This window comes from Merops nubicus, unplaced genomic scaffold, assembly GCF_000691845.1.
Source record: "Merops nubicus isolate BGI_N331 unplaced genomic scaffold, ASM69184v1 scaffold12069, whole genome shotgun sequence".
Taxonomy (NCBI): Eukaryota; Metazoa; Chordata; class Aves; order Coraciiformes; family Meropidae; genus Merops; species Merops nubicus.
In genome coordinates, this window is record NW_008633087.1 from 22,745 (window position 1) to 35,107 (window position 12,363).

At 53.6% G+C, this 12,363-nt stretch overlaps 1 protein-coding gene across 1 annotated transcript in view; it reads right to left on the reverse strand.

The window, feature by feature from the left end:
- Nucleotides 1-7,726, reverse strand: part of ASTN2 (astrotactin 2) — a gene marked incomplete at its 3' end in the record, with an annotated part of 12,504 nt that extends 4,778 nt beyond the window's left edge. Inside the window, exon 1 of the mRNA XM_008948131.1 lies at nucleotides 7,466-7,726. Within this exon, the coding sequence (XP_008946379.1) occupies nucleotides 7,466-7,693 (228 nt within the window). The remainder of the gene's footprint in view (nucleotides 1-7,465) is intronic.
- Between the last annotated feature and the right edge of the window lie 4,637 nt (nucleotides 7,727-12,363).

A 12,363-nucleotide genomic window follows, 5' to 3' on the forward strand; every position in this document is an offset into this window, starting at 1 on the left:
CCACCTCCAACATGGCCATCTCCAACACAACCACCTCCAACACAGCCATCTCCAACACAACCACCTCCAACACAACCACCTCCAACACAGCCACCTCCAACACAACCACCTCCAACACAACCATCTCCAACATGGCCATCTCCATCTCCAACAGGGCCATCTCCACATCGGATGCTTTCCCATGATGCTCATGCCAAGCTGCTGAGCTGGGAAAACCCAACAGGCTCTGCAAGTGTGAAGAGAGGAGCAGCCCTGCCTGCTGGGGGTGGCAGAGGGGCTCCCACCACCCCATCCTGGGCTTGCCAACCACTCAACGCCCCTCCACGCCCTAAGGCAATTTTATCTTTCATTTAAAAGTATCCAAATTGTATTGTTTCCCTGTGAGTCAGCCCATTTAGTTTATGTCCTTCAGTGCCAGAGGGGAAATTTATGAGATGAGAAACTGGCTCGAAACGTTTATTTTCTAGATGACGAGTCATGCCATTAGATATATAGCATTATGAATCATAGGAACAGCATCTAATTTGCTCTTAAAGGTATAATAGGTCTGACTCCCCACACCCATACACACACATATATTGGATTGATAGTTCCCCCATAGGATGCCTTGTTCATTTGTTTTGACACGAGCAAGACTTACAGGACCATAAAGTCCCATCTTACCATAAGTTAAGCCTATTCATAAAAAAAATATTAGGGAAACGAATGATCAGCTAAGCACATTTATCCTACACTCGATTGCATATGGATCTTTCTCCTGTTGTTATTTGTGCTCAGGGGGAGGCCATTTGGCCCCGTTTTATAGCTTAGACGCTCTGCAACAGAATACAGAAGAACATTTCCTTTGTCCTCTGTTAGACCTGGCTGATGGAGGGAGAAGCATTAAGTTATTTCTGACCGTGGGTTTTCTGTTGCCATCCCTGGAGAGGAAAGCTATAGGACCTGAAGGAACCTTTCAGATCAGCATTTGCAGAACTCGGCACGCACCACAGGGGCTGGTGTTTCCAGATGGGGTGCTGGAAAGGGCATGTGCTGGGTGCTTATCTGTGAACATCTGGTCTTCTCCATGGCTGACAGGGATATGAAAGTCTGGCTCGATTGTTTCTTTGAGTCTAGGTTTCTTTGTTGTTGGTATGCAAACCTCAGTTTCTGGAAAAATTCAAAAGGAAATACAGGGAAATGAAAAACTAACCACAAAAGAGCACGCAGGCTGGACAGAGATATGCTGGAGATATCAGAGATGACCTAAAAGCTGGCAATTTGGTACTTTTGGGGGGTTTGCACTAGCTTCCCTGGTCTTTCCTTGCTTGCTTTTCTCCTTCTAAATGTAGAAGGAAGGGAAGAAGAGTGGAAACAGCCTGGGTCATACCAGTAGACAGGCTCAGCCCCATGTCCAGCAACACAGCAGCCAGAGACACCCTGTCCCTTCCTGTTTGCAGGATGAAGGTGGTGCCTGCACACCCCTACCACCTTCCCCCAAGCACAGGCAGATGCCACCAGAGGAGGCAGAGGATTGCCTGGTGAGGTGCAGCCCTGTCCCACCTACCAGCAAATCCCAGCCATGCCACCCCAGACAGTGCCTGACACACCCGGGCCATGGACCAGAGCTCCTGGTGCTGCCACGCTCCAAGCAGCCTGGAGGTAGCAGCAGCAATACTGACTCTTCATCAAGGGAAGGAAGATGATTCTCTCAGGGATGCAGGCTAAACCAGGGATTTCACTGCCTGAAGAGGATGCTACCATGCTGATAGGGTGGCTGGAGGAAAAGCTTTCCATGCCCTTACAGTCACACTCGGAGCTGTTCACGGGAGATGAACGCTGCTCCAAGTCTAGACATCCCTGGGAGGACAATGGAAAAAAAAAAGAAAAGAGGAAGAAAACTAAGGATTTCCCAGGCCAGTGACTCTTTCCAGGATCCTTCAGTTCGCGTCTGAAAGTCTGCTCCAGGTTCACAGCACAGGAGGATGAAGTTTCCCTGCTGCTGTTGGCAGGTGATCTCATCCTGCGCCGCTCACACCCTCCCTGCCTCCGGCCCCCCGGGACCAGGATCACCAGCACCTCATCCTGGCAGGCCCAGCCACGGCTTGCCGGAAAGGTCAGGGGGCTGGAAGGGACCCAGGGTGGGCAGCATCCCGGTTGCTGTTATTTATGGGATCCAAGGGAGCAGCAGAGGATGCTAAAACCTGGCAGCAGGGGAAACGAAATCCTCCAGGCTGCAGGGAGAGCCCGGGGAGCCGGCTCGGCTCTCACACCTCACCACAAAGCTCCTCATTCTAGCCTGAAGGGACAGTCACAATGCTACTATTCTTCCCTGGCTAATACCCCTCGGGTGTGGGCTGGGCTGCTGCAGGATGCTCAAGCCTGCAAGGAGGAGAAGAAGGACAAGGACAAGGGCCATTTAGCAGATAGTAAAAGAAAGCAAAAATAAAACCAAAACCCCCCAGACCAGACCAGACCAGAGCAGAGAAATCATCTCAACACCACAAACGCTGCCCCTGTTCACCCTGGCTCCCTCTCAGCTCTGGCATGGGAGAAGGAATCCCTGGCATGGGCTCTGCACAGCAGCAGGGGCTGCCCTGGGGAAGCTGTGTGTGTGTGGGCAGGATCACTGTCCCCCAGCAGCTCTGCCACCAGGGCTACCTGGGGCCAAAGTCAGCCCTTGGCCTCGAGGACACCGCTCACCCCATCCCCACAGTGCCCTGTGAAGCCTCTCCCTCCTCCCAACGGGCCCAGCCAGGCTCAGGACACAGGAGACCCAGCCCTGAGACACAGGGCAAGGGGAAGGGCCCAGATGGCTGCTCTCCTGAATGGGATTTGAGGGGGATGGCCAAGCTGTTTCCTGAGGAATGAGCCCAGGTTGACTTCTTCAGCCTCGGCCTAATTCCCATCACTCCTCCTCAGGCTTGGGTTTCTCTTAATCCTGCACCAGCCTAGGACAGACCTCCAGGCACATCTCTGCTCTCCACTTACAGAGGTTTGTTTCCCTGTCTGCTTAACCAGGATGGTCTCATGGACCATGTTTACCCAGCGGGGTCAAGGGCTCCTCTCCAGGGCACAGTCGTGATTCCAAAGCCAACAGAAGAGCCCAGACAATGCCCGACCAGGCGATCTCCTGCTGCGGGGGCACAGGGACTTGGGACAACACTGCCAGACTCCTGGGGTACCAGATTGCTCAGGTTTGCTCTTTTTTATCAGCTCTGCCCTTCGAGGGCAATGTCAACCCCAAAGTGGAAGGTCACAGCACCAGCAATACACTTGGATACTCCAGCTCCTTGCCCCAGAGCTGGAGAGCTGCAGTGGTGAGCCCAGTCCATACAAAGTAAGGCGAGCTCCCCCCTGCCCTGATGGATGGGTGGCAGTGAAGGTACAGTTGGCACATCTGACCCCACTGTGGGCCTTTTAGACCATTCAGCCTGGTAAATCTGGGTTGGTATAAATACACACAAGTGCTCCAAGTACACAGCCACGGCTTGGCTCCACCGAGTCAGTGAGTGCAAGACAACCTCGACCCCAAGATCTGACCAAGAACCACCAACAGAAGACATCCCAAACACCCACACTGTTCACTGCTGCTGAGCTGCAGCTATCAGGGCAAGTGAGCAGCAAGGGCATGGAGATCAGCTGGACCCAGGAGGAAAAGCAACACCAGTTTGGGCACCTTCCTCTGCAATTACCATCACCACGTTGCCATCGCCTGTGTGAGCAGCTGCCCGCTCTGGGGGAAGGACACGTGCTCCATCATCATCAGCACATCCTCAGAGTGAGTTGAGAGTAAGTAGCATGGAGGATGGAGGATGGGATGGATGAAGGAGGAGCGTTCCCCTCTCTCCACCCCTGCCTGCCTTCTGGTCTGTGCCATCTCAGCTGCCCATCTAGCTGGGCTTGGATGGTTGCTGGAGCTGGCACAACGTTCCCCCAGGAGAGGAACACGGGCTGGGCATGCTCACTGCTGGTGGCTCCCCTGGGCCTCACCCCAAGCACCCTGGCTGGCCAAGGCCACCCTGAAGTGCTCAGTGGTGGCTGCGCTCTGCTCAGCAAGAGGTGGCTCCTTGGGGCCAGCAGGTGCCCGAGGATGATGGGTGGGAAGGAACAATGGGAAATTTGCTCCAGGCTGAAGAGCTGATGCCCCGGCTGGTGGCCCAGCAGGGGCTCTGCAAGCCCCCCGCCCGCAGGCCCCGCTGGCACAAGCACTGCCCAGGCAGCGAAGCAGCTCTCCCTGAGAGCCCCAACAAGGTCCCAGCACATGCCAGGCTCCTGGTGAGGCCAAGGGGGCCAGCAGCACGGGGACGTGCCCCCCAGCAAGCCCCACACCCCCTCCACAGCACGGGCTGGGCCGCGTGTGCTGCGAGGAGGCCGTGGCTGCCGGGAAACGCCGAGATTACTTGACTTTCAAATTAAATCCAGGTCCTAGGGGTCTTCTAAAAATCCAGGCTCCACGTCCATTTGTCTCCTTAAATACAAACAACAGGGGTTTGAGGCCATTTCCCACCCGGAGCGAGACTGATCTCTCCTGCCCCCCTTCCCTGAGCCCCCCTCGCCACACCACCTTCTAAGCACTTCTGCAGCTGGCCGAGCTGCTCCACGGGAGTGGCTCCCTCACTGGTTTGGATTTTGGGGGAGAAAGGCAGAGAACACAAACAGGAGAGGCACAAAAATTATCAGAGGGCTGGAGCACCTCTCCTAGGAAAGGCTGAGAGAGTTGGGGTTGTCCAGCCTGGAGAAGAAGGGGATCTAGGGGACCTTAGAGTGAACTTCCAGTACCTGGAGCACTGGGGGGTCCCAGCAGAAACACCCCGTGTACCTAATGGCTTTAGGCTAAAAAAGGGGAGATTCAGGTTAGACGTTAGGAAAAAGTTCTTCAGTGAGGGTGATTGATCATTAGAACAGGTTTCCCAGAGAGGTGTTGGAGGCCTCATCCCTGGAGACATTCAAGGTCAGGCTGGATGAGGCTCTGAGCAGCCTGGCCTGGTTAGAGATGTCCCTGCTTATAGCAGGGGGTTGGACTAGGTGACCTTTGGAGGTCCCTTCCAACCCAATCATTCTATAATTCTATGAGGAGGGACCATGCTGTTGAACACATCTGCCCCTTTCCTCCCCACCACTGGCCATGCTGCCCTGTGGCTCTGGCCATGCACAGGAGCATTCTCATCAAAGGTGCTCCTGGGTGCCCCAAGCTTTCCAGGTCTGGGTGCTGCTCCCCAGGCTGGTGCTGGCAGTGGGAGGGATGGGGAGCAGAGCATCCCAGCTCCTCCCCGTGCCTCTCAGGGTGAGCTCACTCTTCTGCAGCCCAGCCCAGGGACAGGGAGGTTTGCAGAATACATAAACCTGGTGTCTTGCTCACTCAGCCCATGCCTCCTGGGGGGCTCCAGGGCTAGGCTGGGCAGTAAGAAGCATGTTGCCCAACCTGGGGAGGTAGGAAGGTTGATAGTGGAAGAGAGGGGTCACCACAGCCTGGTGCTCATACTGGGGTGATGTGCAGCTCTCCTCTTCATTTGCTCCAGGACATTCACAAGAGGGAAACGAGCCAGGGTCACCACATCTCTCTTCCCTCCCATCACATGCACTCAACAGCATCCTGCCCTCAAGTGTTGGGGCCATTTTGCCAGCAGAAAGCCCCACAACAGACAGAAGCTCTTTGCTGTTGGGCCTGGCCAGCCACTGACACTGGTGGAGATGTCTTCCACAGTCCTGCAGTGGAAAATCTCCTCCAGGTTCATCTGGACAGAGCAGGGGAGGGACCACTGCTCTGACCACGCTGGTGTCTGCACTGCTGCAGAACACAGGTGAAGCAGAAGAGAGATGTGGGCAGATGATCAAAACATGATGCAGGTTCCAGAGACATTCAGAGAAATCACTGCCAAGGTCACAGCTTCTCTGTCTCTTTCCACCATTTGAACTCATGTTGTGAGCATTTAGACTGAAGAACAATGGAGCTACAGCAGCAATAGTGTTATAAACCTACTTGGACTAGTTTCATCTCACCAGCTGACTGGGACCAGTGGAGAGGACTCCAGCATTGCCTCTGTCACAGAAAGCAGTCCTTCCTCTGTGAAACCTGCCACCCACAGCCACACCAGCCATGACAGCTCTGAAAAAGCCATTCAGCAAAGCCCTTCTAAAGGTGCTTGGAATTCAAACACCTTTGCTTGACTCCAAGAAACTCTTTGCCAGCACTGCCAAAGTCCCTGGCCAGGCTGCAGTTAGCAGTGGCTGTGCAAGTTCTCCAACCAATGTCATTAAACCACAGGGGGAAACTGAAGCAGATCCTAAAGGGGACTCAATCCACAGTTTTCATGGCACATGAAGGAAAAGAGGGGCTGTTGATAACTGGCACTGCACAGTGCACTGTTCCTCCCCACTGCTGGGAGCAGGAACCATGCTTGAGCAGCACTGGGCAGACAGACCAGAGCCCTGCTGCTCACACAGAGCTGAGCTTCCTTAAGCTCACAGCACAAATGTCTCTGAACAAACGTTCCCTGGACAGTAAAAGACAAAATGTAACTTCTGGAGCCCTTCTAAATTTCAAGCCCTTGCTTCAAAGCAAGAAGACAGCAGCAGTTTCCAGTGACATGGAAATATAGAGTTTTCCAGCTTATTTAATGTGGGCAAAGCAGTGTATTTTCACTCAATCTCTCTCTTGGAAATGGACAGTTTTAGCTGAAATCAAGCAAACACACATAGAAAAATAGCATCATCAGCCCAAGGCAGACACCCAACCCCCTTTACTCTGCTCTTGTGAGACCCCACCTCGAATACTGCATCCAGTTCTGGTGGCCCCACCATCAAAGAGACATATACCTGTTGGAACGAGTCCAGAGGAGGCCACAAAGATGAGCCAGGGGCTGGAGCATCTCTGCTCTGAGGACAGGCTGAGGGCACTGGGATTGGTCAGCCTGGAGAAGAGAAGACTCTGGAGGGCCCTTAAAGCTGTCTTCCAAAACCTGAAGGGAACCTCCAGGAAGGCTGGAGAGGGACTTGGCACAAGAGTGTCCAGTGTCAGGACAAGGGGAAATGGCTTAAACTGAAGGACAGCAGGTTTAGACTGGATCTTGGGAAGAAGTTCTTCAGTTGGAGGGTGGTGAGACTCTGGACTAGATTGCCCAGAGAGGTTGTGGATGCCCCTCCCTGGAGCTGTTCAAGGCCAGGCTGGATGAGGCCTTGAGCAACCTGGTCTAGTTGGAGAGCTGTCCCTGACCATGGCAGAGAGGTTGAATTGGCTGATCTCTGGGGTCCCTTCCAACCTAAGGCATTCTAGGATTCTATGAAACACAAACCCCAGCACTCAGGAGTCTCAGCCTCACACCGTGTGGCCGCTGTAACCCTTAAACCTGTGTAGCCCTCTGCACTAAGGCACATGGAACAACAAATCTCCTAAAAAACACCAGGCACACCAAAGAGGAGCCGCTGGAGAGGTGACGGAGGCAGGATGACAGCGGTGGAGCTGCCCCACCCCGGGCTCACTCACCTCCCTGGTCTCGTTGTCCTGGATGAGGGCGTAGAGAGGCACCACGCGGTTGATCTCCAGCAGCACGGGCGTGGGGCTGAGCTGCTCCTTCCCGGGGCGCCGGCAGAGGTGGCAGGTGGCCGGGCAGCGCCCCTTCTCCTCGCAGCGGATCTCCACGCCCGAGATGAGGTGGTCCTCAGACAGCATCTGTGCTGTCAGCAGGCCCGACAGGTAGGTGATGAAGGGCATGGATTTCAACTCCTTCTTGTTCCCCAGCTCCGTCGTTTCTGGTGTGGAGAGAAGAAGGAAAGCGGACGCTAAATACGACTCAGCACCCTCTTTTCCCAAAGGCAGGCTTGGCTGCAGCCAGGATGAAGGCAGCTCCTGAAGGTGTAGGCCAGGTGGGAGCAGGAGACTAGAAAGGTCAAGGAGAGAAGGAGGAAAACAGGATGTGCAGGGCACTGCTTGGGAGTGGGTAGAAAGTGTGAGTGTTTCCAGACAAGCACTTCCAGAGTGGTGGAACTGTGTTCTCCTCCCTTTTCATAGCTTGCATAGTCACTGTCTGCACTTCAACGAGAAACAAAACCACCCATGTGTACCTTCCCTGCCAGAGAGAAGCCCCTCCACAGGGACCAGGCCAAAGAGCTGAGTGCCCTCCCTCCCACCCCGATGCCAGCCCTGTCATGTCCCCACGGCCCTCAGCTCCCTCTTTTGGGTGACACGTTACTCAGGACACTGAGCCAGACCCAACAGGGGCTGCAAAGAGACAACACCATGGGATGAAGCCCCTTGGCAGAGGGGTGAGCAGGTACTGGAACAAACTCACCACACAGGGATCAGATGGAGGTGTCACCCAACTCAAACTGTCCACACTCTGCTTTCAGGATATATTCAGGCCTTTGACCTGGTGAGACTGAGCAATGGAGACAGGACTCCCACCTTGGTCCTGTACACTTCTATTTAAACTCTTTCTCTAGACACTCCTCTTGGATTGGCCAAGAAGGATGGCCTAACTTCCATAACCTGGTGATAGACCTGCAGAAGCAAAGCCCTTCTCCATGCTGTGCCCAAATGAGGTTCCCCACACAGAGAGTTGCATGGCTGTAGCCTCCAGCAACAACCTCCTGGTCCCAAGAAGGAGCTGCAGACAAACGAGGATTGTCTCAATGCCCTTGGCTTGCAGTGATGTGGAGCTGACCTGGCAAGGCACTAGTCAATTAGAAATACAAGTAAACACAGCATTCATTCATGACTCCCAAGCCCTCCAGGCCAGGGACAGCTCTTCTCTGCTGCCTGGCTGTCAAGAAACACTTCTGTGCACAGGATCAAAGCTGTCACAAGCAAATTCCAACCAACCCATCTTTCAGTGGAATAAAAGGTGAAGAGCTGTTAAGATGAGTCGATAAAAGCCTGTGAGGAGGTGACACTGGTGTACACAGACATGGAAAATGAGAGTTGGAGTTGGTTCTTAGATTATTTTCTACAAGAGCAGCTCCAGGCAACTTCAAGCCTCGTGAGGGAAAGCCATGAAGCCATAACAAGCTGGGTGGCTCAGAAAGAGGGAAGCTACAAGGTGATACCCACCTCTTATCCAGGAGTAAGAAGGTGAGCTCTTCTTGCTCCTGAATTAGACTAATATTTTTTTAACTTTGCTACTGAACCATATGTAGAGGACAAAGGAGACAACACAGACCCTTCTGGGCTGCAAAGCTTTTCACCAGACCTGAAGCAGTGATTTCACAGGTCCTCCATGTGGAAGGAAATTTTGGAGCATGCTTTAAGGGAGAATATTAACATAGAGCTGAAGAGAAAGAAGAATCAGTTATCTCGTGATTGGCAATAGGATCTCAAACCTTCCTTCCTGAATTACTGGCTTTATAGCTAAGAATTGCAGACATCTACCATCAAACGTCTGGATGGGTCCTTAGCAGAGATTAGAGCTTAGCCTAAGCTTAGCAAAGCTTAGATGGAGCAAAGCCATTTCAGGAGCAGCACAGGGGACACAGTAGAGGTCTGTAAACAAAGTTAGACAGCAAACTGTGAGTAGCACAGCTCACCTCCCACTCCAGCCATGCACTCAGCCCCAGAACACCACCCGTGGAGCCTGGTGATTCATGGTAGGCCTGGCAACAGAGCTGACCTCAGAAGCAAGGTGGAGATGGCTGCCTGTGCTCAACCCTCTTCATAACAGGGGAAGCCTCAGTCACTTTGTGAAAAGGATTACTCTACAGACTGGCTTCCTGGGGATGCAAGGGGTTACTGCAGCCAAGCTTCCTGGTGCAGCATGCTGTTCCCTTGTACCAAAAAGTCTCTGGGTACAACTCCAAAGGAAGAAAATGAAATAGGATGTGGCTCAGCAGAGAGAGACAGGCTCCACTGCCAAATGCCAGCTCTCAACTAGACGAGCACTTGGAAGTTATCAGCACTGGATAGCACTTTCTGGTGGCTTCTGTGAAACGAGCTTTTGGGGATTAAGTACAGTCCTAACAAAATAATCACCCCGTTTCTGCTACTGAAACCTACCTGAGAGTTCCAGTGGCACACCCTGGTTGTGAGCCAGCTCCTCCAGAGCTGGGGAGAGGTAGCACAGAGGAACTGCTGCTCCTCATCTGCTTGCTCAGGGAGCAGAAAGCATCAGCTGCAGGTGCCTCATCCCTCAAAACCTGGCAATTTCCTTGATGGAGATTGTGCTTCCTTTTCTTCCCACCCACATCAATCACCAGTCATGGTATGTGACAGAGGAGTTATTCAGATCTGAGAGGTATTTCCCCCCCAAAAAGCCTACACTCCATTATCCCTGGACCTGCCATTGCAAGTGTAGTTCAGGGAGAAGGGATCAAGGTTCCCCTCTCCCTCTATCTGTCTGTCTCCTACCTCTGGGAAGAGTTTCAGTTATCTGCTCTTGCTCAGCCTGCTCTCCCCACGGCAAACCCACGAGTTCCTGGAGGCTCAGCCAGTTCCTGGCCTTTGATACCCAGTCACCAGTCAGCATTTGTCAGTGCCCAGGCCCAGCTGACTGACAATATGGGCAGCCCAACCCTGTTCTTGACAAAATCAAAGGAGGTTTTTGCTGTTGGAGAGGATCAGAACGAGTCTCTGTGACGTGCCATTGCAATGCCACCTCCAGCTGCCAGTGAAGCCAACAGCAACGCTCCCGTTGTCTCCACTGCAAACTGGGTCCAGTCCAGAGTAACTACACCCAGCTCTAGTGCTCAGGTCCACGTTGCACAGGCCCCCTGCAGAGCTGGGTAACCTTCAGGGCACTCAGATTGCTCTTGCAAAGCCCCTGCTTCTCTCCTAGGAAAGGGCTTTGCAGGTGACTACTGCCAGGGGGCTCTGGAGGTCCCGTTCTGGCAGGAGGATGAGGCTTGGCTGAGAGGATCAAGAGGTTCCTTATCAGCCCTTGCATCTGAGCAGGCTCTCCCTGACACTGCTGGCCACACATCTGAATCCTGGCAACATCTGCTTGCACACAGAGTCCTGTGGATGTGGTCAGACACATCACAGCAACTTGGGAGACTCATTAGCTGGTTTGTTTGCCTGAAAGACATCTTTTAGAAAGCCCAACAACACAAATAACAGCCCTCTGCCAAGTCTCAAGCCTTGCATAAGAGAGGGAGGCTGAGGAGCACAGTGTGCTGAGCTCCCACACGCCTGTTGGGGTGTCTGGTTCCATCTCCGTGCTCCACCAGGATTTAAGAACCCCACAGCACCAGGGGACTGCCAGCACTGGGCTCCCTGCTCGAGAGGCAGCAGCTGCAGATGTGAGGAAAGCTTCCAGCACTACCAGCAGCACCTCCTGGTGCTTGGACGAGAGGGGAGCACGATAACACCACCACTGTAACAATAACAAAAGCATACTACCTAATTCCTTTGTATTGGAGAGCTGCTTTGTCTTGAGAGCTCCCAGGAGATGGTGGGTTTGCTCGTGGTCCAGCATTTTAAACAGCACCTCTTTCAAAAGACCACAAGTCCTTCCAAAACTGGGAATCACTCCACTCACCACAAGAATGCAGCTGCATCAGGGGTAGGATGTGGGAGCTCTTCAACAGCAGAAACGTTTGGAACAAGGAGGGGAGAAGCCTCTCTCCAGCTGAAGCCAGGGAAGGAACATCAGGGACAGACCCAGGTAGGGATTCCTCCAGGCTCAGCAGGTTAACCCCACCAACACCAACAGACCTGGTTTAGGACCTGGGTTTTGCATTTCATGCAAAGAAGAGATAATTCTGGTCCACTTGCCCTTTATACCACCCTCCAGCTGGAAGGACCTAGTGCCACCACCGGCAGGGCTGTGGGGATTTATGGCCAACACACACCCCCTGGCACAGGCTGCCTGTTTATAATAACACCCTGTTTGTTGTTGGCAAATCCAATGAAAGGGAGTTAGAAAGGAAATCAATAGATGTGTTTGCCCAGGAATTTCTTACGCAGTGAGATGTTGTCAGAGCAGTAACCAGCAGGTCTGTGAAGGGCCTGGGCAGAGCTAACGCTGCCCGCTGTTAGTGGGGGGCAAACCCAAAGTGGGGCTGTGAAGAGGGTGTGGGAGCAGTGCCCGGGGGACCAGCAGTGCTCCTCACACAGCCACATGTGCAGGGAGCGTGGTGCCAGCCCCTCGTGCTGCCCAGGAGCTGCTGTAGCAGCAGTGGCTCAGCCCCACCACCAGCAACAGCCACGACCCCGGGGCTCACGGGGGCTGGGGCAGGGCACAGCTCACCTGGAGACCACTGCCCGTCCTTTGGGGGACACAGCCATCCTGTGGCACGGCATCCCAGAGTCAAAGGACAGAATCACAGAAGGGGTTGTTGGAAGGGACCTTCAAAGCTCATTTAGACCAAGTCCCCTGCAGGGACAGGGACATCTGCAACTAGAGCAGGGTGCTCAGAGCCCCAGCCAACCTCACCTGGGATGGTTCCAGGGAT